The 27423-nt window shown below is 43.0% G+C and overlaps 1 protein-coding gene across 2 annotated transcripts in view; it reads left to right on the top strand.

Moving 5' to 3' along the window:
- The window catches only part of THADA (THADA armadillo repeat containing), a 659309-nt gene that overhangs the window by 499699 nt on the left and 132187 nt on the right, over positions 1-27423 (top strand). For both annotated transcript variants that reach the window (XM_073672037.1, XM_073672036.1), the window contains 3 exons: positions 4898-4983; positions 18911-19293; positions 20737-20861. In XM_073672037.1, coding sequence (XP_073528138.1) covers positions 4898-4983; positions 18911-19293; positions 20737-20861 — 594 coding nt within the window. The remainder of the gene's footprint in view (positions 1-4897; positions 4984-18910; positions 19294-20736; positions 20862-27423) is intronic.

The raw sequence follows: 27423 nt of genomic DNA, 5'->3' as shown, positions 1-27423 counted from the left end.
CAAAAAATGGGATACCCACCCAATAAAACTATGTTCTTGCTGGGTTACCTAAATGGGCGTCATATAATCCTGCATTCTGTTGGTCATTTGGGTTAGGCTAGCCATAGACTGGATACCGTTGTCAGACAAACGCTCCTTGTATGTAAATTTTGTGTTTTTATCCTAGTGGGTGTTACCTTCAACTCTTCTCTGTAAGTGTTTTTTTAAGGTTAACACCCAGTTGGCTAAAAAAAATAAATAGATTTATGTACAAGAAAAGGGCGCCATATCTCAAGAATGGAGAGGCGCAGGAAGAAAAGAAAAACAACGGTAAACTAAATAGCAGCAAGCCACTCTTATAAAAGACATAAAGAAGCCATGCTGACATCATGACCACCAGTGACCTGAGCATTGGGGCCACTGATTGGTCTCAGGACCAGGTGACTGTGGTCGGGACACCTTCTCTTCCTCTTGGGTATATATGCCTTTTTTGTTTTATAAGCCTGGCTTCCCTTCGTTAAAGGGAACCTTTCAGCGGGATTTACAGACAGAAGTAGTGTTATGGCTTTAAAGGGACTTGTTTTCCTTGTTATGGCTTTAAAGGGACTTGTTTTCCTATAAAAAATTATACTTTGTGCCAGTTATGAAAAATTTAGTGTTAAAGCTAAGCAAATCAGGGTGAAAGTGCATTGCGGTGTGTCTGTGCACTTGGACATCCTCTCCCAAGTGCATTGACACGCCCCTTAGTGCTCTTCCAGTCTGATTTGCATGTGGCTTTAACTCTAAATTGCCCGGATCCCTAAAAAAAAAAAGTATAATTTTTATTGAGGGACGATCACTTACGCAGCCAGACAACTACTGCATTATGTAAAAATGTGCTGACAAATTCCCTTTATGTGTTAAAAAAGAGCAGAGAGCTCCTTTAAAGCAAAGCTGCCACAGGATTCCATTTCCTTTTATATATGTACTAGATGGTGGCCCGATTCAAACGCATCGGGTATTCTAGAATATGTATGCGGTACACCGGGCGCAATCAGCACAGCAGTTTTTAAATTTGGCGACAATATCGCTGATTGGTTGCGGCCGGCGGGCGCGACCAATCAGCACAGCGGTGTTTAAGTTTCGCGCCAATATCGCTTAAATTTCGCTAATACAATCAGCGAATTGTATTAGTGGGGAGCGGCGCTGCGGGAGATGACCGGCTGTTCGCAGCAGAAGTATCCCGACCGGCGGCGCCGCTCCCCGGTCCTCCCTTCACACTTGCCGCTGATCTCTCGACGGCAGCCGCATGGAGGTCAGCAGCGCCGCCGGTCAGGGTCCTTCTGCTTCTAGCGGCCGGCTGCATCGCCGCTGACCTCCGTGCGGCAGGTGAGCCGCTAACGGCCGCCATCTTTTTTTTGAAATCCCACGTCGCTGATTGGCCGCGGCCGGACCAATCAGCGACGCGGGATTTCCTGGACAGAAGGACAGACAGACGGGATAAGACAATTATATATATTAGATACACAAAAAACAGTACCTTTCAATGCAATGCTAAACCTTGGTGTGAACTTAACTTGGACTCTGCCGTGGGGCGTTATTTTTGTAGAACTGCCTTTATATAGACCATAACTTTACAGATTCCTCATCTTCTCATGGACATAGGAAACAAGAGCGAGTGCTAGAGCGCAGCGCCATATGTTCCAGCAGTGTATCCCGAGAACAGAGCCCTGCACAGAGAATGACTCCCCCATATACTTGTTTATTCAGTAGCGTAGCATTTCGTATGTACGGTGCATCTGTACACAGAGCAATGCGTCCCATTCATTACTGGAGAGGTACAGTAAGCAACTGTTCACAATATTGGAAATGCACCATAAAAAAAATAATTTGGAAATTGAAATCCTTCACTTTTCTTCCTCTATCAAGTTGCAAAATTTTGTTCTGCCAGTTCTGAAAAAAAATATTTTATTTTTCCCAAAACAGCACCAACCTCATACATGGACTGCATCTGGTATTGCAGCTCAGTTCTATGGAATGAGAATGACCTGGATACCAGACTAAAATAGGGCAAATAACAGGCCCTTAAATAATCTCTTTGATTTTATATCTGTTGGCATTTGTCACACAGTTGTCACGATTCCACCTATCGGTGTGTCTGGAAGCAGTGAGTGACAGTTCTGCCATCCAATCAGGGCCGGGGCTTCCTCCATGTGTCTGCTATTTGAGTTATTACCTGGCTATTTAGCCGGCTCTCTGCCTCCAATTCCTGCCAGTTGTATCTTAGCTCAAATGGTGTGCACTTGCTCTGTTATCTGTGTTCCTGTATTTGATCTTTGTTTCCTGACCTCAGAACTTGCCTTTGACCATCCTTTTGCTTAGCCCCTTTTGTCTTAAATCATTACCTTCACGGAATTCTGACATCAGACTGTGACCTGACTACGCCTTTGCTTTGGCACTTTATCTATGACGAGCCCTCTTGGTATCTAAGCACGGACCTCTGAATACCCAAACCTCACAGCTTGTCCATGACTAGCGTTGCAACAGTATTCTAAACAGAGGGCGATGTACCTCCACTCTATTCATTGACTGCTGGAGATCGCACAGCTCTGTACTCCGCTGTTTTCAGCAGTCCCATAGACAATGAATAGTACAGAGGCGCTGAGCTTTTGGGTAATATACTGTCTCATACTTATAATACTGTTTCTCTAGTCCAGAACTACAAATTCGTAAAATTGTTCAACCACACAAGAGTTTCCTCGAAGTTCGATTTTATATGACCTGTTATAAATGCTACTGATCTCCTGAATCTGATGTTTTTCCTTAGTTTTTGCGCCTCTCTGTTCCTGAGTTATGTACAATTGGGCATCGTCCTTAACCCCTCATGGAATTATTCGTGAGTAACATGCCCATTTGGCGAGCAGGAACGAAAGAAAAACACCAGATTTGGGTTTTGGATTCAGCATTTACACCATGTAAAAAAATACATATTTATGCCAAGTGACAGGTGGTCTTTAAGCTTTGCTCGACCACAGTGAAGAGTTTGAATAAAGAGATGGTCGAGCACATGCATTGCAGGTGTATTCAAATCAGCGGGACTAGCAGAAACAGTTGAACACGGTGCCATGTCCGTCAGTCCCATAGACCTTGAAAGGAGTGATGAAGCATGCTCGACCGCTGCTCCTTCTCTCTTCAGGAGCACACCCCTCCTCTTCCCCTCGGCTTCCTTCTTACCAGGGCACTGTGTGCTCCTGAAGAATAATTGTTCCGGCCAGCTTCGTGGCAGAGCCGCTGATCCAAACTGCGCTCTCCCCTATGCTGCAAGTAAAATGCAGCTTCAGTGGAGTGTAGGGGCATTGTAGCTCCCAGATCGGGTGATCAGGTCACGTATAGTGCAGCACTTGCACTCTTGTTAGCAAAGAGCTTGTAAGTACTGTGCTCCTTGCTAAGGAAACTGGCCAACTCTGATAGATTGCAGAGGTAGCCAGTAACCTAAGCATCAAGTAATACAAAATAGAATTGAAAATCCCTCAATTCTTGAGAACGGAGAGGATTTTAAAAAATAAGGTACTTTGCAAAGTTGCTTGTTATAACATCGTTTTTGCAATTTTACCCATTTATGTTTATGAGAAACCGCATTAAACTACTCCCCTTAGACCTCAGTCCAGAGCCTCTCATCTAGCCAAATCAGTTCTCATACTTTGCACTGACGAGGGCCAACAGCCCGAAACACCGTGTCTGCAAATTGAGATTCTGATTTGGCTTTGATCATAAGTCATATTGCACGACTCTTTAAAGGGTTGATTGTGACTTGTAGGATTGCTACTTCCAATAGGTGGCGCTATAGAGTACAAGTCCTCTTTTTCTCTGAAGAGGCAATTTGCATATTAAATTTCCCAGAGGAGCATTGCACGGCGAATAAGCCTCCTTACCTTGACGTGCCAGTGCTGGTGTGTCACTCTCCATAAGGAGAAACTCTACCCCTTAGACCTCCTCTCTGTCAAAATCCAGTGTTTAAAGGGAATCTGTTAGCAGATTATGTAATCTGACAGCAGAATGATGTAGCGGCAGAGACCCTGATTACAGCGATGTGTCACTTAGTTTACTGGGGGAAGTAGTTGTGATAGATTTGCAATTTTAGCTGCTGCAGATCTAGCAGAGCTCTGAACCCCGCCCACACCACTGATTGGCTGCTTTCTTTGTTCACTGTAAATTTTCAGAAAGCTGCCAATCAGTGGTGGGGGTGTGGCTGGACTAGGAGACATGAGACATCTAGTCCTGTAGTGATAATCTCCTGCTGATAAAACTGATTTTAATGAAACATTAAATCACAGGCTGGTAAGTGTCACATCGCTGGAATCAGACGCTCTGCCCCTACATCATGCTGCTCTGCCCCTACATCATGCTGCTCCCAGATTACATAACTAAAGCCTTCTTTAAGATTCCGGCGGCAACTCGTACTGTTCATTTCGGGATCCCAATACTCATGATCATCAGAGCCCCCAGAGATTTATCACCTATTTGTGGACAATCCCTTTAAGACTCGGAGAACCTTTTTTTCCACAGTTAATTTTTTCAGATTGTTTCAATAAAACAGTCTATGTTCTCCATTGTGTGTCATGTATCGCCGTCCTTCTCATTACCAGAATAATGTGATTTTCCGTTGCTGGTTTAGTTCTGCAGCTTATGTCCTGATCAGAATCATGTGCACTAGGCTGAGATTGAATTACATTGAATAATACATTAGGTCACTAAAAGCAGGGAGCCAATCAATGCATATTATGTATTTATCTCATGGCCACGGGGGAAGGAAAACCAATTCAGCCTCACATTTAGGATCTGCCATTTTCCAAAAAATGTGCAGCGTCTGTCATTGTTCTATAGCTGCAAATGACTGGACTTTAGGTTCTAACACATTTCTTAATTCTTTGTATTTTAGGGGAAATCCATGTCTTGTCACCAGAGCGGCATTCACGGATATCCTAAATACAGTCATCAATTATATGGGAACCGATAGAGATGAAGGTGAGTAGTGGATTGTGCCGGCTCCTTACACAGCTCCGTTATGGATGGGATAAGAAACTGCAGCTCCGCTGGCGAAATAAAATAAGAAAAAAATTATAGGACAAATATATTGTTGTTTTCTCAGGATCCCGGTTCCCCAAAATATTTGCAACTACAAGATCTGTCACTTTTACACTAGTAAAGGCAAATTCATTATTGGCCGACCAAAGCAATAAACATGTCTGAGCCAAATTATAAGAATGCTAGAATTTTTTTCCCCACCTCTACATCAGTCTTTTTTTGAGGCTGAAATGCTTTTAGGGGTTCATCAAGAGAGGAAAACATTGTGTCGTTCAAAACTACAACTCATCCTGCAAACAAGCCCTCAAATGGCGATGCTCATGAAATTCTATGGAGCAAAATGGTGAAAAATAGTCCATCCCTCCATTGTTTTGGGGATTTCATTTTTACAACACTCTATGGGGCTGATTCATCAAGCACTCCCACGCTACGCCATCTTGCTGGAGTAGTAGGCGCCAAATTAATTAAGAGGCGTATGCCAGTTTAATGAATTTGACGCCTCTTCTGAGTGGCGTGCCCCTCTGTGCACAGCACCAATTGTTGTTAGGAATTGTGGTTCTCTGCTCCCAACTGGGAATGGATCAGGTCCGGTGCTATGCTACTCCTGTCGCAGGCATCACCATTGTCCGGACCCTGGAGGCAGAGTTACTACGCGTGCAGGGAAACCATCCCAATCTTATGGAGCATCACGTTCTGGTGTTGTAGGATGTGTGAACACGTGGGATACCATGTCTCTCACTAATTTCCGTGCTTGCCAGGCAACGCAGGACGCTGCTGTGTCTGGCACTAGGTAGTGGTGGGATGTTGTTCATTCTACTGTGCAAGCTAGCAGGGAGTGGTTGTCCGTGGATGATTGGGAGGTATTCAACACCCGATCATTAGGCAGGCTATTAAATTCTGCTTCCTGCTCATTTCTTTGCTGTTTATTGCAGTTCCTATGTGATTGGTGGTGAGTGGTGCTAGCAGTAGTGTTTCTATCTTTTCAGGGGTTTTCTCATTTTCTCTTCTTGTTACACTCCCTGGGGTTCTTGCAGAGGGACTCACCTGGTACCGACCACGTCACCAGATGCCAGCTGTCCGGCGACAGTGGGCCTGAGAAGTCCCCCTTAAATTTAACGGGTGCTGGGTGAAGAATATTCCCGGCCCTCAAGGGCTCGCCTAGCTGGGCAACTTGCACCAAGTGCGTCTGTGGCTGCGCCTTTGCTGGTTTGGTGCCGGTCTTACTGGGTCTCTCTGCGTAGCGCATAACACCTTGTTAGTCATAATGCAACTCCATTAACTTGCATTATAGCAGCGGCATATAGCAGTCTTTGACCTCGCGACCTGCATACTTTGCAATGCTTTATTTCTCCTGTAGGGGCACTGCTGGGAAATTACACACTTTGTAGTAAAAATCAACATCCACAGGGTAGGTGACAAATGTCTGATTGCTTGGGGCCCACCAAAAGCTAGAATGAGGGTCCTGAGCCGCCTATTCCTTCCCACTGCACAACACATTGAGGATTTTAATTGAATGCTCACGCTGCTGCAAAAGTCAATGTCTAAGGGACGAATATAACCAAGGGTTGTACCCCGCTTTGACATGGGAGCAGCCCTTTGACCCTTTCCTTACATGAGCATACATGTAGATCTAACCACAGGTGCATGAAGCAAACTAAAAATATATAAATAATTGATATCGCCACATCCATAAGAGTCAGATCTATGGAAAATCCAAAATTATTTCACCCGTATTGTAATCACTATTAAGCAAAAAAAAAAAAAAAAAAAATGAAACACACTTGCCCAAAGAAAAAAACGCAATAAAAAGAGCAACATATGTACACCAATTTCCTATTCGAAAAAATGATAAATTGCCTTGAAAAAAAAAATGAACCCACACGCAGTGATGTGAAGAAACATGTTGCCGGGACATTTTTACTGTGAAAACATAACCCAAAAAAACAATATTTCATCACACTTGTTATTTTTTCCCATTTTTTAGCACATTGTATGGTAAAGTGAATGGTGTCGTTCATAAGTATAACTTTTCCCACCAAAAACAAGTCCTCATACGACTTTGTTGATCAAAAATATAAAAGTTATGGCTATTAGAAACGCAAAAATGAAAATATGCTGATAGAGATTTAAAGCTGTTATCCGGCCTTGAGGTACAAGTCTGCCGTCAGCGGGCGATCATTTGACCGCGAGTATGCCATTTTCATACTTCCGGCCACATTCCGACTAGACGTGTCCAGCCTCTTTCAATACACTTGTATGTCTAGTTGGCATGTATGTATGCAAATCACATAGTTGCAGTAAAGCTCCCGCCACTAGAGAATACTGACAGTGTGCAGTGCTTGTGATGTGAGGATTTACAAGTCTGCAGTCCCATAGAGTGACTGCAGACTTGTACCCTAAGGCCGGACAACCCCTTTAAACACCTCCATAAATTGCTAAGCGACAATATACTGTCCCATTAGCCCAGGTAAAGTAAAAGCTATTTCATGAAGAGCAATGTCACTCTGAATACCCCAGGTTTTACTGCAAATGTTGTCAGTGAAATCATATGTCAAAATTGGTGTAAAAAAAACCCACATGTAAATCTCGTGTTGATGCAGATGCTGGTATCACATGGCAGCAGGAAATCATGGGTGCGGCTGTTGTGCGAGCATTGCACCCAAGTGAAGGTGCTGACGTCCTGAGTGCGGTTATGTTGATATAACACCCTTGTTTGTGATGCTGCAGCGCTCCAGTATCTGACCTGCAAGACAGATACTGATATTAGGGGATGTCACACTCTGTTATACTGTGGCATAATGTGCCTATTCATAACCTGCTTCTGCCCAGCGCCCTCGTCACTAGAGTGTGCTGCTGAGAAATAGGGCAGCATCAAGTGGCAGGCAGGTCCGCTATAAAGGACACTCCGGGAGAAAGGGATATACTGTGTTATACCTAGAGCAGGACCTGAAGGGGCTGTTATCTGCTATTCTTTCAAAATAGCCCCCCTTACACATGGGATCGCTGTCTGCTGTACGGCAGCTGTCTCCCCATCTCTCCCATACATAGGATGAGCACTCCGGTCTTCTCTACGAGAGAGTCGCCAACAGACCTCCGTGGGGACGGCTTATCTCTAAAGAGCAAAATGATTGGCAGTCCGACATGCCAGACCCTTAACTCCCTCGACAATCATCTGTCCAGGGCCCCCCGTATACACTAATATCTAATGTATATGGGGGGATAAAAGGCCTATAATCAGCAAATGTGTTTATTAGTAAGCTCATTCCCAACCATCAAGCCTCGTAAACATACCACCCATCAGCCAAACGCTCCATTATCTGTTTGGATCATTTATGCAGATGGTTAAATCATTATTGTTGGTAGCTTATCGCTCATTATATACCACGGATGTGCTGTTAACAATATGCATGCCATACGGAGACAGAATGATTAAAGGGGTTGTTTAGGCTTGGAGCTCTTTGTGACTGCAGACTTGTGAATCCTCACAGTAGCTGTCAAGATTTTCCTATGTCGGCGCCATGTTGTCAAGTGACCGCATTCCGACTAGACGTCTCAGGATTTGCTCATTTCACTTGTATAGAGTGAGACCATGCACATCTAGTCGGCAGATGACCGCATCTATGCAAATCACGTACTTAAAGTCACACCTGCCTGCTCCCAGCGTCGGCATTGGGGAATCCTGACTGCACGATGTGAAGACTCACTTGAACCCCAAGCCTGGACAATGCCCTATAATTTAAAGGGGTTCTTCACTACCTTGATATCGTTGACCCATTTTTAAGATATGTTATCAATGGGTGCCAACACCCAACAGCACCACCGATCATCTGTTACCAGCTCCTGTACTGTACAGAGCGGAACAGAACTATGTAGCGGCTGCTCCCGTAACTGCAGATCAGCTTCAATGTCTATTGGAGCTGATCTGCAGTATCCAGTAACGGACGCTACATATTGTACAATTTTTTTTTTTTTTTTCCTCTACGTACATTGTTTACATCCAGACATTGTAAGATCTGGCCACAGCTGATTGTTGGGTTTGCCGAGTATTGTTGACGGTCTCATAGGAGTAGACATTCGCTTTAATGATCTTTCTGTGCCTATACGATTTATACCTGGGCCGTATATTTTTTAAGGGGCACCGATGTACCTGTATACAGTCAATCAGCTTTGTTTTTTACCCGTACGTTGCCTTTGAGTCCTGCTTCTTGGCCCTATAGCGCACCGTGGCACACGTTGCAGCCTTCCATGGTTTCTCCGCTTGAATACTATGTGCTAGATGTGACATTTACCAGCGCCCTGAATTCTACAATATATACATTGGGCCCGGAGCCACAATGAAGGTGCCAATATTTCTTCATATTCTGAATAGCATTGCAGGCAGTGCTCCGTGTTTCTATAGGGACATATATCGCGTTTTCTCCAGGCCCCACGGATAAATCTGTTTGTCCTTCCCACAGTCCTTTCACGTATATTTATTTATTGTGTTTATTTGATTTTCCCCTTGTGCGGGGTTTCTGCCTCATTCCTTCTCCTTAGTGTTCCACTGTCATGAATGTTTTATTGGCGTGTTCAGGCTGCAGAACTTGAGATTTTCCTATATAGATCATTTTGAGTTTTTCTTGGCTAAATTTCTTGTTGTTTCTATTTCGAGTTAATTTCCTTTCCTCCTTTTTTTTTTCTCTTTTTTTTTTTTCTCCTCCCGTGCTTTTAATCCAAGCGTATTGTGTGTTTGTATTCTCCTTGTATCTGTACTGCGGCCAAAGCATTGTGACCCATCATTATGTCATTCTCCAGGCCAGTACAGTACATTGCAGGTTTAGGTTGGAGGTTGCGGTAGGGATGCAATGTACTCAATAAATTCCAGGAAAGTAGCAGCGGGGTCATTATTAGGAAAGAAGAAGTCAGACACAACAAGGCTACATTGTAAAGGGAGCTGAAATCATACAGAGTCTGAAAGGGGGCAGTACATGACTTCTACACCGCCTGCCTAGACCCTGCACTAGGCACAAGACTAAGCATCGTGATCGACCAGTGGTTTGCGCTGTTGCATGATATTACTTTTTTTCCCCTCATTTCAAAAAAGTCTTGCAATTTTTACACTGACCTATATTAAGACTTTTCCTTTCTGTTGGGCACATGAACATTAGCAGCAATAGACTCAGACCCTATCTTTTGTATGGAAGCATGCTTCCATAAGGGCGGAGGAGAAGGTGAGGCATGACATCACCTATTGTGAATGGTGAATCCTTTGTTATCAACTGCATATAGACGTGTTATCAGATATTGTAGTCAGTCTGTGATGATAATGAGTCTGCTGAAAAGTCTTCTGTAAGAATCAGGATGAGTAAGTCACCAGCATCTATGGTATAAAATCCAGTTAATTCTTTAAAGGCTGCTAAATTATATATGGTTCTTGGCCAGGCAGTATAAGAAGTCAAGGGACCTCAAAGGTAAAAAAATAAAAACAAAAAAGGAGCAAGTAAAATGGAAAACAACAAATGAAGTAGCAAGAGAGAAAAATGCAGCTAACCGTAGTTTCACACCAGAACCTTGTCTGCCTTCTTAGCGCCGTCCTATTCACTGTGTTTGCTGTTCTGCTCCTCCCTGTGTCAGGCCATCTCGCTGAGCTGCCTCTTGCAGTACTCCCAGCACTGCTGCTTCCTCCTGCTGTTTCCACCTGGCTATATGAGGCGTGGCCATACTCTGCAGGAATTTAACCCTGCTGTGTCCTGCTGAGTTTTGCTTCCCTGGCCTATTCCCTGATATATTAAGCAGCTCTTCTCTCCACACCTAGCCTGAACTTAGTTTCCTAGTTGCAGTCTGTCGAAATCTGTCAAGGTGCATGTTCGTTTGGATTCTCCTGTAACCGTCCTGACTTGTTCTCTCGTTTTGGCTGACCTCTCTTCTCCAGACCCCGGCTTTGTATTCTGTTCCTGTGCTGCCCGTCCCGACCTTGCACTGTCTGACCACGTCTGTTTTTGCCCTCTGTACCTTGTATTCTGCCTGTGACCCTTAGGTCAGCTGCTGCCAGTCCAGAGACTGCCCTGGAGTGGCACTTGGTGGCTACACTTCCGGCCTAAGCCTATCCTCACCATCAGAGGCTCTAGTGAAAACCAGGTAGCCACTTAGTTACACCCCTCCAGGGTAAGTCCAGCCCGTGGAGCAGTGGCTTCACACCCACCGTAGAGGTCGGAATCATAAATATCCCCACAAATATAGACACCACTCGTCCCTAAAAATCCTCAAATTATTCTTAAACACTCACAGTAATATGATAAAGATTAAAAAAGCTCACTCTGAAGTGGCCAATAAACTAATAGAAAGATATACTCAGGATAAAAAGGTAGTCATAATTGCATTAGTGTAATAATGTATGAGGCAAAGTCTTCTACTATTGTCCTAGAAAAACCTTAAAGACCAGTGGTCCCAATGGCACATACACCATCCATGGGTGTTCTCTGGGTTCTCCGGTTTCCCCCCCCTCTCCAAAGACATATTGATAGGAAATTTAGATTGTGAGCCCCAATGGGGACAGTGATGATGATGCCTGTAAAGCACTGCAGAATATGATGGCTCTATATAAGTGAGTAAAATAAATATATAAGGTGACCCACTACCTTCCAACATGCCTGACACTGGTTAAACCTTCCTTTCATCATAAATAGTAAGCAACAGCAGCTCTGGAGCACAAACTTCAGCTCTGACAAATGCAATACTGAGCGAACCGAGAGGATAGGAGCATTTATGAGCGCTGTGTTGAGTGGAGAGGAACGATTAGCCTTACTTTTACCTCCACCGGTAAAGCATGGCTGATTCCACAGCTTTCGGTAGTGTTGCAGAGAAATAACTAATGGCGTTGATAAATCTCGGTGTTGACTGCTCAATTACTGAACCGAGCAGTTTGTGGTCATTTTTCTCTTGCATACAATAATAGATGAAGCCTAAACATGGTGACAGGACAACAATGACCCGGCTCGGCTTTCTGTTTTTCAAGTCTTTTATTCATTGTTCTATCTGACAACAACACGAAAATATATATATCGAAGTCCATGACTTCACCCGTATTAATATAATCGCCAAAAATACGCCGACACGAGAACAATAAATGTGACGAAAGGATTTATATCAAACACGTGAAAAACACAAAGGGTGTGAGGACTAATAATCAATATATGGATAAGAATATTTGTACTGGTGCTGCCATGTAGTTCATGTCTCGGTCAGAATAGAAATGATATTTATATCATGTGACTATCTACTTTGTATCAGATTAGAAAAACATGGCTGCTTTCTTTTTAAAACAGCGCCACCCCTGACCACAGGTTATGTACGGTATTGCAACTCGGCCCCATTGGAGTAAATGGAGCTGAGCTGCAATGATACTCCGAACCCATGGTTAGGGGTGGCGCTGTTTCAGAAAGAAAGTAGCCAGTAAACTCTGACAGCGTTTGAGCCGAGTGTCATTAGCATAATCGGCCTGATTCTCTCCCATGAGAGAATGTACGTCAGTGTGAGCGAGCCCTAACACAGTCTCTCCTGCATAAGCCTGCGGCTGTTGTATACTCCAATAAAACCATTGAAACCACCATGACCCCTTCAAGCAGTGGATCGGTAAAGGTGTCGGGAGTCGGATGCACACCGTTCTGATATTGATGACCTTCCCTACGAATTGTAAAACCATTTAATTAAAATGTAAATATCTTAATTCTAAAAAATAATGTACTTGTGTCTCTAGTTTTAGAATTTCCACTAGATCGAACATTGTTTTTGCCATTTAGTATAAAATATGATATGATGTAGTATATGTCCTTATGCACAGTGGGGAAAATAAGTATTTGATACACTGCCGATTTTGCAAGTTTCCCACCTACAAAGAATGGAGAGGTACACTTCAACTGTGAGAGACAGAATATAAAAATACAAAACAGAAAATCACATTGTATGATTTTTACATAATTAATTAGCATTTTATTGCATGAAATAAGTATTTGATACAATAGAAAAACAGAACTTAATATTTCATACAGAAACCTTTGTTTACATTTACAGAGGTCAGACGTTTCCTGTAGTTCTTGACCAGGTTTGCACACACTGCAGCAGGGATGTTGGCCCACTGCTCCATACACATCTTCTCCAGCTCTTTCAGGTTTCTGGGCAACATTGAGTTTCTGCTCCCTCCAAAGATTTTCTATTGATTTCAGGTCTGGAGAATGGCTAGGCCACTCCAGGACCTTGAAATGCTTTTTACGGAGCTTCAGTGCTCTTATTGAGGGAAGGAGGTTGTTGGCCAAAATCTTGCGATACACAACCCCATCCGTCCTCCCTTCAATACTATGCAGTCGCCCTGTCCCCTTTGCCGAAAAGCACCCCCAAAGTATGATTTGTCCCCCACCATGCTTCACGGTTGGGATGGTGTTTTTGGGGTTGTACTTATCCTCCTCCTTCCTCCAAACACGGCAAGTGGAGTTGATATCAAAAACTTCTATTTTGGTCTCATCTGACCACATGACCTTCTCCCATGTCTACTGTGGATCCTCCAGATGGTCACTGGCGAACTTCAAATGGGCCTGCACATGTGCTGGCATGAGTAGGGGGACCTTGCGTGACCTACAGGATTTTAATCCATGACGTAGTGGGTTACAAACAGCAATGATTGAAACTGTGATCCCAGCTCTCTTCATGGCATTGACCAGGTCCTGCTGTGTAGTTCTGGGCTGATTCCTGATCTTTCTCAGAATCATCCTTACCCCACAAGGCAAGATGTTGCATGGAGCCCCAGACCGAGGAAGATTGACAGTCATCTTGTGTTTCTTCCATTTTCTAATAATTGTGCGAACAGTTTCTGCCTTCTAACCAAGCTGCTTGTCTATTGTTCTGTAGCCCATCCCAGCCTTGTGCAGGTCTACAATTTTGTCCCTGGTGTCCTTAGACAGTCCTTTGGTCTTGGCTATGGTGGAGAGGTTGGAGTGTGATTGATTGAGTGTGTGGACAGGTGTCTTTTTATACAGGTAACGAGTTCAAACAGGTGCAATTAATACAGGTAATGAGTGCAGAGTAGGAGGGCTTCTTAAAGAAAAGCTAACAGGTCTGTGAGAGCCAGAATTCTTGCAGATTGATAGGTGACCAAACACTTATTTCATGCAATAAAATTCAAATTAATTATTTAAAAATTATACAATGTGATTTTCTGGTTTTAGATTCTGTCTCTCACAGGTGAAGTGTAGCTACGATAAAAAATACAGACCTCTCCATTCTTTGTAGATGGGAAAACTTGCAAAATCAGCAGTGTATTAAATACTTATTTTCCCCACTGTCATAAGATCTAGTTCCATTTTACATTTTATCTATAAGATTCTTTCTAGTAATAAAAGAATATAAAAATAAGCAAAACAAGTTGTAAATTCCCAAAATCATTCCATTAACTTATCAAGAAAAGCATTCAATAAACTTGTGTCCTGATATGTTGCCCTTCCTTATCATGAGGGTTGTCTGTGTAGTTGATATTCACCATATGGCACTGGCTGGTGTCTCAGGTCCTGGACACATTTATGGCTTTATGGTGTTTGGGTAAAGAACAGGACACCAATAAATTCCCTCCATTCTGTTCCTTTATAGAGAAAAAAAAGACTCAATTATTTTTAGCTGAGATGAGGGGATGTTCAGTGTCTGAAGGCTGAGCCATAGTCCGGGTCAGCAGAGTGTCATATAATAATGGATATAGCATCAGTTCAACAGATATTTCTGCTTCTTTTTTTTCCTTTAAAAGGGTGTTTTCCGAGGGAAAGTAATAGAAAATATTGTTATAAATAAACTCCATTATTTCTTCTGTATCTGCCCCTGCATTGACAGAACCATGTCCTGGAATGTTCATAGGACAAGTGCCTGTGAGCATGTGCAGTAGAAAGCTCTGCTGTGATCTGGAGAAGCCTATAGCACATATTGTCAAGCTACGTCCAGGTCGCAGCAGCCGCTCAGCATTCAGATAAACATGGTATACAGCAGTGTGAGCAGCCTCTTCTTACTCCAGCACCCCTGATATCTCCAGTATTAGATCAGATAGACATGGTGGACAGCAGTGTGAACAGCCTCCTCTTGCCCAGCCTTCCTGGTAACTGCAGTATTAGAACAGAAAGACAGGATGGACAGTAGTGTGAGTGGCCTCTTCTTACCTCTGCACTCCTGGTATCTCCAACACTCTCACACCCCTCCAATCTACCCTAAACTCTGCTACCCGACTAATCCACCTGTCCCCCCGCTATTCCCCGGTCTCTCCTGTCTGTCAATGCCTTCACTGGCTCCCCATTGCCCAGAGATTCCAGTTCAAAACCCTAACCACGGCATACAAAGCCATGCACAACTTGTCTCCTCCATATACCTGTGACCTAGTCTCTCGATACATACCTACACTCAACCTCCGATCCTCACAAGATCTCCTGCTCTTCTCCCCTCTTCCTACAATCGCATATAAGATTTCTTCCGTGCATCCCCCTTACTCTGGAACTCTCTACCCCAACATATCAGACTCTTGCCTACTGTTCAAACCTTCAAAAGAAACCTGAAGACCCACCTCTTCCGACAAGCCTACAACCTGCAGTAACCATTGCTCCACCATACCGCTGCACGACCAGCTCTACCCTCACCTACTATATCCTCACCCATTCTTTGTAGACTGTGAGCCCTCGCGGGCAGGGTTCTCGCTCCTCCTGTACCAGTCGCTGTCTCGTTTTGTTTAAGATTATGGTAATTGTTTTTGTATGTATACCCCTTTTTCACATGGAATAAATGGCACTATAACAATAAATAATAATAATCTCCAGCATTTGTTTAGATAGACAGGGCACACAGCTGTGTGAGCAGCCTCTTCTTACCTCTCCTTACCTGGTATATCCAGTATTAGATCAGATAGACAGGGTGGACAGCAGTGTGAGCAGCCTCTTCTTACCTCGGCCCCTCTGGTGTCTCCAGTATTAGATCAGAATATCCACTTCCTAGTGCACATGCTCACAGACACTGACACTAATTAAAGATATTTAGGAATTTATTTATAATGACCTTTTCCTTGTTTTATTTTTTAATATTGTTATTCTTGTAGAACAGCTTTAAATTCAGTAAACTTATCATTGGTCTAAGAACCCAGCCTTCCATTCCAGTGTTTCTACACTTTGGATCCAAGCATTGACGAGCAACCGAGACCCCAACTAACATCTACGTAGCATCCAGTGGACTAACATGATGCTGGACAACTAGGTTTTGTCAACTATTCGACATCTCTATCTCCTTTGAAAAATAAGGTACAGACATGATCACAATGCTTGGAATAGATTCTGACTTCTTAGAATCCATCGGCCTCATTGAGGTTTATCAGCATGTACCAAGTGCCACAAGGGTCACATTAGTTTATTGCTTTCTATTTTAGGATGCTTACATGAATATAAAAAAAGGACACTGCAGGTCTGTACTCTAATCATGGAGATTTCATGCAAATCATCATCCTCATACTTTTCAGAGCTGCTTTTGTGTGATATATTTTTATTTAATATATAAATCTTGAGTCGATTGTGGAGCTAAGAGCACATACTGTTGCTTCTTGTTTTGGGGGATTTTACTGTGCATTCATTATTGTTAATCTGTCCATCATTAGTGGTTTACAATTTGATATGAAATCAGTGGTAATTTATTACGCAGCTATCGATAATGCGAGCAGTTCTTGGTTCATTACATACATCTACCGACATGCTGTGTATTAGCCCCGTTGACCAACATTGATGCCTTGTATTACCAAAGAATGTAGATATGTTGGAAAGGATATTAGTGCTGACATCTTTGGGAGCATTTTTTTGTTAAATGCATGTATTTTAGACTAAAGTAATTGGGGTTTATTAAGTGTTTTAGACTGTTTGGCTTCTACAGCCTCTATGGGCCCCGATACATCAAAGCAATTTTGCTAGAATTCTGGAGTAGTTTGCTTTTAACTTTTAAAATTTGCACAACTCGAAGTTGCGTAAAAATGTTACGACTTTTGGTGTTTTCACCCTAGTTTCTACCAGCTCCATCAACATAGGCTCAGGGCTGGCGTAAGATTAGTGGCAGGGCACATGTCACTTATCAGACGCTCCTGGTTCGTTAAGAGGCGTGCTTCTCTTAGTGAACCAGTAGCTTCTGACTCCAACCTACCCCCTCATCAAGACTGCTGAGAAAATCACCGGTCGTGTTGAATCGGGGCCCATGTATCACTTTACATAGCCGACTGCAGAATGATTTATTTGTAAATTTATCATTGAGTTAGTCTAACGAAAGGGTCTGTGACCCTGCTCTCTCTTCTTCTGAACAATCTTCTGAACTGATTTACCCATCTTATAAGCTAATTTCAACTCTGTTTTGGTCATAAATCAGCTTAAAATAAGGCCCAGGAGAAGAGGGATGAGGTTTATAAGCGGCTGCTTTCATAGCAAGATCATTGATGGGATTCACTGGTAACTCATTCTGCAGTCTGCTTTCTACTATGATACATAGAGGCTGTAGAAGCCAAACTGTTTAAAACTTTTAATGAAACCCTATTGCTTCAATTATTTTTAGCCCAAAAAAGATTCTTGATTAAAATACTGTATGTGATTAAGTAAAATTAAAAATCTCCCCCCACAGTGTCCATACTGTTCAATTTAATTCATGATGCCATCTTCCCGGTCGTCACAGTTGAATCTTGGGTGCTGCACCTAGGAGAAAGTGTTGTTTTTGTTCTGGATTAAGCTTGTGTTTAGTTTAGCAACTTCTTGAAAGGAGTTTCTACATCAGATGCCGTAGTCAAAATAAAGATGCGTCAGCCTAGGACAAGTAAGAAGACGTAAGACTTGTTCATAATACAAGATGCCAAGGAAGTACAAGGATGACGACTTAACACCTGATATTAAAGGGAACCTGTCATCTTGGAGAATGCTTTTTACCTGCAGATATGGAGTCAATCTGTAGGTAAATAGCATTACAAAACGGCCCAGACGTCTTACTTAAAGTGCAACTGCTGGGAGAAAATGAATGTATTTCCTCCCGAGAACTGCCAGCTTTCAGTTATAGGGGCATGCTCGGAGCAATTACAGTGATCGCTCACAGCACTGCCCAGTATACTGTGAGCCAAGGTTGTAAACATGCCCGGACACTTTCATTGACAGCTTGCTCTGCACTGCAAAGCCGGAAGTGGCGGAGGGGCATCCCTACAGCCGCCACTCACAGTATAGCGAGCTATGTCTGTAGCCGCTCTGTGCTGGTCCCTATGACTGAAAGCCGACAGCTACAGGGAGAATAAGTTAATTTTCTCCCTGTAGCCCCACTTATATGAGGACGGCCATGCAGCATTGTAACTCTCTCGACCTGCAGATTAACCCTATATACAGTTAGGTCCATATATATTTGGACAGACAACTTTTTTCTAATTTTGGTTCTAGACATTACCACAATGAATTTTAAACAAAACAATTCAGATGCAGTTGAAGTTCAGACTTTCAGCTTTCATTTGAGGGTATCCACATTAAAATTGGATGAAGGGTTTAGGAGTTTCAGCTCCTTAACATGTGCCACCCTGTTAAGTTATAAATATGTGTTGTTGGGATATCTTTGTATTATAACATCTACAAGGAGTTTGTATGTTTTCCCCGTGTTTGCTTGATTTTCTTCTGGGTCCTCCAGTGTCCTCCCACACTCCAAAGACATACTGATAGGGAATGTAGATTGTGAGCCCCAATGGGGACTGTGATGACCAAGTCTGTAAAGTGTTGTAGAATATAATGGCGCTATGTAAGCAAAGCGTAATAAATAAATAATGAAATAGAACTTCACGCAGTTGGACTAATCCTGAATGGTTTGGTCTTTTCTACAGCTTTTGCCACTAATTTCTGGGAAGACATATGCCATGTTATTGGAGACTGTGAGCTGATTGAAGAGGCCGACCACACTGCCGCAGTTCCTGGATTTATCCTGTACCTACAGAGTGTTACCAGCCTTATTTTATCTATGCTAAATCTCAACATTCAAGTGGAAGGTGCTACTGCTGGTTGGGTTGGTCCCGCCATGAAACTCAACCCATCCCTGTTAGTGCAGAAGATGCTGGAGTCACAATTCCATGAAGTGCGTTCTCTGATCCTTGGATCTATGTTACATTGGATGAAACGAGACAGTGGAGATGAATATTTATCTCATGAGATTCAGAAGATTATCTTTCAGATGAAAATGAAGGAAAATAATGTAAAATGTCTCCATCAGGTAAATAGTGCAAATGTCAGATCTGCTTCTGCTTGGTTGTACAATTTTTCCAGCCTGTCAACCAAACCTTAGCTTGAAGAAAATTGCTCATTTTAGATATTGAGAGGTTGCAGAATTTTTTTAGCACTTTTAATAGAGTATATCCTTCGCATTTTAAGGAATATAACTGGCATGGTGCCCAGAAGACAGTATTTCTTTGGGGGAGGGTCGGTAAGTCCTACTCGACGCTCATTTGATCAGTATAGGATCGGCTTCAGAACTGAAGTTGTGGCCAGCCATGCCTGTGCCCTCCAGAAGCTGCAGCAGGAGTAATGTAGTATTACATAGTGACCATTCAAATGAAATTCTGCCAATATTATACATAGATAGGCCCAGTCCACTAGAGATGGATTTGCTGATACTCAACTGATCACTCAAGTTCCGAAAGTTAGACCTGTGATGATCAGCAAATTGACGGCTTCTTTTCGTAGGATAGTTGTCTTGATGAACTCCAGACCATGTAATTCATGGAAGATCCAGGCCAGCCACGGTGGGTGTCACTCTCTGACAAATAATTGGAAATGTAGCTTCTAAAAATGTTCTTGGTCACTAACGTCCCACTATGGCAAGTGAGATGTAATTTGTGAGTGATCCCTCTTTTCTCCGGTACAAACATTAGCAAGCTAGGAAATGACAGATAGAAGAGGCATAGCACAGCGTTAAAGACCCATGCCCACTTCCTGTACAGAGACAAAGACCCATGCCGACTTCCTGTAAAGAGATAAAGACCCACACCAACGTCCTGTAGAGAAAAATACTTGCACCCTCTTCCTGTAGACAGACAAAGACCAATCCCTACTTCCTGTAGAGACAGACCCACACCATTTTCCTGTAGAGAGACAAAGACCTGCACCCACTTTCTGTAAAGAGACAAAGACCCGTGCCCAATTCCTGTAGAGAGACAAACACATGCACCTACTTCCTGTAGAGAGACAAAGACCCATCCCTACTTCCTGCAGAGAAAGACCCATGCCCACTTCCTGTAGAGGGATAAATACCTGCGCCAACTTCCTGTAGAGACAAAGACCCATGCCTAGCTCCTGTAGAGAGACAAATACCTGTACCCACTTCCTGTAGATACAAAGACCCGCTGCTACTTCCTGTAAATAGTTAACAACCCATCCCTACTTCCAGTAGAGAGATGGCACTCTCTCCCACTTCCCGTGATCCGTCTCAGGATCTCTTCTGCTAGAGAACTTGACAAGTTACATAGAAAGCAAACACCTTGCGGACGGCTCTTTGGAGTAATTTTCTCTGGATACAGCACAATTTTTAACTAAAGTGATTTCCAGATTGTAAATTTATAAAATGAGATCAAGTTGTCAGAAAGTAGTGGGTTAATCTAAGTTTATAATTAATAACTTTCTTATTGTTATATTATCTTGTGCTCATGTTCCTGGTCAGGTGCTGAGAATCTTGAATGAAATGAATGTTGAGAAGATACTTTTCACTGCTAAAGATCATTTCCAAATGGAGCCAAAGGATTTGTTAAGAAGGATCCTAAGTCTTGTGTCTACATCCAGCCACAGGTACGTGTTAGGGACTTAACTTCACCGGGGTCATAGATTAAGTTTGCTCCCCGCTCCCTATATCTGAATAACTCTTGGAGTCAAAAGAAAAAAATGGAAATAGACATTGATTAAAGAAGTCGTCGTGGCAAAATTGTTATTCTGTAAGTAATTCTTCCTAATTATGTATGTAATGTGGTGTAAGAGTATTGAAATAGTTACCGATGACTATCTTCCCCGGTTTTTAACGCCACTCTGGTTCAGACTAGCCGGCTCACACCGGGGTTTATATGTGGACCAGAAGTCGCTTACCAACGTAAGTCTGTAGAACATTTTTCTGAGTCTCATTGGCTTACGTTGGGAAAGCAGCTACTGCTCCACACAGTAGATGCCGTATGAGCCGACAAGCTGCAGAAGAGTCACATAAGCCGGGAGAGAATCGAAGTGGCGCTGGAAACCGGAGACAATGGTGATCAAGACGGAGGCAGCTGCAAAATGGAGCACGTTTGTTATAATGACTATACATTAGTAATTTATTGTCACATTTGGACAATCGCTTTAAAGGATCTACTGTTAATATATTGGTCCCAGTCCATCCCTCAAGTGATCAGAGCTGTTTTGGAGGCATGCGGGGAACCTTCACTATATTTTGGGTTTTAATACTATGGGTGGTTGGTGCAGATATACTGCACTTTTACAGTGCTGCTCACAATTATTGGTACCCCTTCATTTTTTTCATAGACTGTACAATATCTTCAGAAATAAATGGAAATGTACCAATGTTATATCCTCAGGATTTTTTAATTAGTGGTCCAAAGTAATACAACAATAAAACATTGTTTTTCAGCTTTTATGTTGCAATTTTAAAGAAGAAACAAAATAAACATCATGTGCAGCAATAAAGGCACCCATAATTAATACTTGGTTGCACACCCTTTGGCATTGATGACGGCCTCCAAACGTTTCTTTTACCATCTATAAGCTTCTTGCACTTCTCAGCTGGGATTTACCTCCCACTCTTCCATTGCAGTTTGTTCAAGCTCTTGAATATTTGCAGGGTTCTTTTTCCCAAAGGCATCCCATAGATTTTCAATGGGATTGAGGTCAGCACTCATTGCTGGCCATTTTAAAACAGTCTATTTTTTCTTCAACCATTCCTGTGTATTTTTGGATCTGTGCTTAGGGTCATTGTCTTGCTGGAGGACCCATGATCTTCGTCTCAAACCAAGTTTCTTACACTGGGTAAGACATTTCGCTATCAAATCTCTTGATAATTTTCTGATTTCATGATTCCTGTGATACGGTCGAGGCCTCCAGTACAGCTGCAGCAAAGCAACCCCACAGCATTATGGATCCTCCACCATGCTTAACTGTTAAGGTGTTATTTTACTTATAAGCTTCATTGTGCCATCTGTAATCAAACTGTTGTTTCGCATTACCAAAAAGCTCTATTTTTGTTTCATCTGTCCACAGAACATTTTCCCAGAAGGATTGTGGTTTGTCAAGGTACTTTGTGGCAAAGATCAGTCGTTCCTTTTTATGTCTTTTCTTCAGCAATTGTTTCTTCCTTGGCCTTCGCCCATAAAACTCTGCTTTATTTAGTGTGCGGCGTATTGTACTTGTTGAAACCATGACCCCAGACTGTTCCAGGATGGCCTTCAGGTCTTTGGATGTTTGACGTGGTGTTTTTTCCATCATTTGCACCAACCTTCGAAGCCATCTCTTGTCAATCTCTTTCCCCCACGTCCAGGAAGGTTCTTGACGGTTACATGTTTGGCAAACTTCTTAATAACATTGTGCACTGTTGAAACTGGGATACCAAGGTCTTTAGAGATGGCCTTATACCCTTTTGAAGTCTTGTGTTTGCTGATAATAGCAATTCTGATGTCTTCAGACTGCTCCCTTGTCTTCACCATTGTGACAAAGGAGCAGGGCCTACCATGTGGCTTTTTAAAACACTGAAGTTATCATTCATTGGCCAATTCATGTCACATGGGCACCAACAATTTATCATAGGTGAATTTCCTTTGTGATTTACCACAGGCAAGTCAAAATGTGTTTCCATACTGAATTAATGTAAAATGTGCCAATACCAGTGACACAGTAAGCTTTAGGTTTTTCTATTTTTTCCCTCCCATTGTTTTTGGTTTTAAATTATTGTTTATCTTTTGCTCTTTTGTATTTAACACGAGTGCGCTATACAAAAAAAGCTGTTTCACTTGATTTTTTTTTTTAAGGAGATATTCCACATTATGTACTTAAACTTCATGGGTTCCAATAACTATGAGTTTTTTCTAAAGCATTCTTCTTGCTTTGCAGCATTTTTCCACGCCTGCCTAAATGTTCTGCACAGGACTTTATATAATACAAACAAAGGAGAATCCAGTACAGTTTGCATTGTGAGGCTCTGTATATCTAGTCATAGAAAGCTATCGAGGGCGCTGCACAGTAAACAGGATTACGATGCAGTTATGTAATCTAAAGACGGGCGTGTGATGTGCTGTACTGAAACCAGCCATAATTATCCTTCCTCTGAATACAGTACACAGGTGCCTTCTAAAAAGGATTTTCCACTGATTGTATTGTCACGCTACTGTACAGCACAATGGCCCCTGCACCACTTTTACCTACACGTGTGTCACTTGTAAAATGTATCTCAGGTCAGATGATTCCATTGTACTACTATTTCCCTGCCATTTTTCTCATTAGTATGTCACGCGTATACCAAACACGAGACAGGCACCCCACTGGGACAATGGCTCAGTCTCCATAAAATGCTAAATTTGAAAAGATTGTACAACCATTCTGAAATGAATTTTCAAAGTAAGTACACCAGACTCATCAGGTCTTGGAGCGCTATATAATATGAGTTGAGCAAAAAGATTTGAAAGACCCTAGTCCACCGGTCATACCGGTAGTCCTTGAATGCCAGACCAGAGCCCTACTAATATCCTACGATCTCCCGGTGTAATGTGGCTCTGTCAGTGGTGGACTGGCTAAAAAAAATTGGCTACCACAGACAGTCTTAGCACAATACACTCCATTTACCATTTCTCAGGGGTTGTCCTGGCCTTCACCCTTTACCCCTTGTACAGGGATCTGGACTTAAACAGCCACGGAGTCAGCTGGTGGTAGGAATGGTCAAGTAGCTGGGAAGAATCGAGAGGACAAGGAAGGTAGAAAATCAGCAGGTGGAAGAGTAGTCGGTAATCAGGCCAAGGTCAAAACAAGAACGTCACACAAAACAGGAGCCAAACTCACAGGACTAAACTAGTGGAATACAAGACTATATCTGGCAGCTTCCAGCAATCTGCTGGGAGTTTAAATAGGGTGCGGCGCTCTGCAATAGGCTAAAGCAGGAAGCTGATTACTGCAGCTGGACAGCACACACCCATACTGCAGGACTGGACTGTACTACAGTACCAGTTACCCCAATCCCTGTGGCTGGGCAGAGTTCGCACCTTTCAGAGCTTCTGGTTCCGTTGTCTCCTCCATCACCAGCGCCGTTTGTGTGACATCTGACAACATATCTGCTATGACCATGGTATTAATACTGCAAATATCGAATATCTCATGACTACAACTAGTACATCTTCCAATATGAACAGAAACCAGAAAAACCCCATGCTGCTATGTCAATCACATGCTAGCAACGATTCTTGTAGACAGACACATGCGCTATGTAGTTTGTAAGTGGCAGCTGTGCATCTGGCGCCATTGCATTGGTAGTATACGAACGCAAAGATGCCCTAACACTAGAGTAACCAAACGTTCGCAGTTACACAACACATCAAGTGGTTAAATGATGTGAGTCCGAACCTTCCCAGACACAGTAACCTCAGCTGTCTGGCCTCCGAGGTCGGCTGAGATGTTGGCAGTGCTGCAGCCCTGGCAGTCAGGTGCCCTGTTTGCATTTTAATTCCCTGTTGCTGGGACTTATTGCAATTTATACAAACCTGCTCTTATCTCCTCGCAATTCAATTTATTAGACAACCCTGGTGCAGAAGAGAAACACCAGACGGGTACTGGTGCTGTAAATACTCCTCTGGCAGACATTTAGTGCCTTTCAGCCTCGGCTCTTGTTGTGATTAAAATGGCTAATTGCCTTTGAAAATAGAGAATGGAGCTGGACGGCTTTGCTCACTCGGAGGCCTGACCGTGCACATTCGTTTACGGTTTCTTTTTTTTCCGCCTGTTAAACAGCACAGATTGTGGTTTGTTTGAGAGGGCTTCACAGGTCTCATCATTACCAGGTTGTGTGTTTATTGCAACTTTTTTGCATTTTTATTTCACTGGAGTCTGCTCCCATACGAGTGCACAATTCACATTGCGACCATCATGTATCACAGAATTCTACTTTTTCGGAAATGTCAACTCACTAACTTTGAACGAGAGTCGCCCTATTTTTAGTCTTCATAAACTCTTGATACCCATTTGGCAGGGGAAGGGTGTTGAAGAGCCATTATTTATTGACTAAATATAATGGATAATGAATTAACTAAATAAGTTTCCCCACACACACATTAGTCTACTGTGTATGGGAGCCACAGATAATTGAGTATCCGGTGAGATAAGGAACCAGTATATCCAATTTCGGAATGCCTATCCTTTTGTTCTCTCAGAGATAAGCCACCGCTAGCTCTGGCAGAGGCTCTCTAATTGTCACGGGTGTGTCAGATGTGACAGACAGTCGCCCTACAGTTGGTTGCAGAAGATCTCTTCTTTTGGCATTACAGACACCTTCTTAGCTGTTTCACTCTAGGACCCAGCGGCTACCTCCTTCCTGCTAATTGATACACCGGCCTGGGTGTTTAAATAGTTTCACTTTGCAGCAGGAAGGTGCCGGTGATACTCGCATGTTTCCTTGTGACTGCTTGGAGCTCTCAAACTGCTATCTTCCTCTGTGGTGCTAGGAGGATTTTTGGAGTTATCTCTCTGAAATCTGCTAAAGCTAAGCTACTTTCCCCCATGTTTGTCTCCCTTGTTGTTGTTAATCGTTAGTGGGGATCGACTAGTGTTCATCCCCCCTTCCCCATCCAGGGCCAAGCACTAGGGAAATACAGGCTTTAGGTTCACGTGTGGCAATTGGATGAGGAACCAATATAGGGACGTTAGTGGAGACAGGGTGATATCAGATCAGCCTAGGAGGTCTCCACTCCCTCCTTCCCCTAGAGTCTGGGCTCCCTTCCCCCCTTCCCTTTGTGTTGCACTTAGTCTTTCACACACCTTGCGTGACACTAATAGAGAATGAATATGTGCTAATGGAGAACGCAGGAGTGCACGGCCGATCGAGCGCTCTTGTGTATGAGAGAGCTGATAACTATGTAATGTGTATAGCACGCTTTACTGTGCTTTTTCATTTTCTGTGTTGAATTCCCAGCTACACAGCTGAGTGTTGTTGTATAGTGTCCTCCATTCTACTTCTGCATCTGAATATGTGCTAATATAGAACGCTGGAGCGCACGGCCGATCGAGCGCTTTTGTGTAATGTGTATAGCAGGCTTTACTGTGCTTTTTCATTTCCTGTGTTGGATTCCCAGCTACACTGCTGAGTCCCGGTGTGTAATGTCCTTCATTCTACTGCTGCATCTGAATATGCGCTACATAGAGACAGGAGATCAGGAATTCATCATGCCTGTGTGCACCAGCCGCTAGTGTCTACCCTCTCGCTCAAACATATAAGGTTAAAAATAGCCAGAAATAGTGTTAATTCTTATCTCCACCCACACATTGACTGCCTTTTCTAAAAAGTCACCTGAAATTACAGGTTTGCTTTAAACAATAAGAAAGTTCGCATTGTATTCAATGAACATATTACACTGCATACAACTATTATATACGAATATTTTCTAAAATGTATTTTTTACAAGGCAACTCAAAACCACATTTGAACAAGCGAGGCATACTGGGATATTTCAGCTGTGAGGTCTACAGCTTTTTAAATGCAGCTCTGAAATTTTAGCTCATGATTATCACTTTGTACTGTAAATTAGTTCTATTGTATGTATACACTGTAAAATTGTGAACATGCTCTCAGACCCTTTGCTCTATGTTTTTTCCTCACTTGTAACCTCGGAGCGCCCTTCACAGGATAAGATGCCAGCAGAAGGTCACTTTAAAAAAAAAATGGGAGTGACTTTTTACAGTGGTATTACTTTTGTAAAAGGACATGACTACAGATGCTTATATTAAGAGTGTTATACCCAATGGTGGCGCAAGTCGATTTGTAGACCCATGGTGCCACAGGGCCGGGCTTGCTTAGGTAGGGGCATAGCTGAGCTGCTACCTGGTGTTCACTGGAGCTCCTGATGGTGGAGACAGGCTGGGCTGCAGGGAGCCGCCAGGTACCACTCCTGGGCAGAACCTGGTACTGCAGCAGCTGACCCCAGGGGTCAGGTTAGGTGACACAGATTAGGGCTGTGTTCAGACACACCGGTCTAGGATATAGAATCAGGAACTGGCTGTACATAGACCGAGGGACCATTCAGGCACTGGCCACACTGCAACCAGGGTACGTCGGGAAAAGAATTGGTAGCATCTGGATCAGGGGCATTCAGGAAGAGTACTGGCCGCACCAAGACCA

The sequence above is a fragment of the Phyllobates terribilis genome, unplaced genomic scaffold (genome assembly GCF_046119375.1).
Source record: "Phyllobates terribilis strain yellow unplaced genomic scaffold, ASM4611937v1 Scaffold_3__8_contigs__length_932513732, whole genome shotgun sequence".
Taxonomy (NCBI): Eukaryota; Metazoa; Chordata; class Amphibia; order Anura; family Dendrobatidae; genus Phyllobates; species Phyllobates terribilis.
This window is presented reverse-complemented; position numbering and strand designations above follow the sequence as displayed.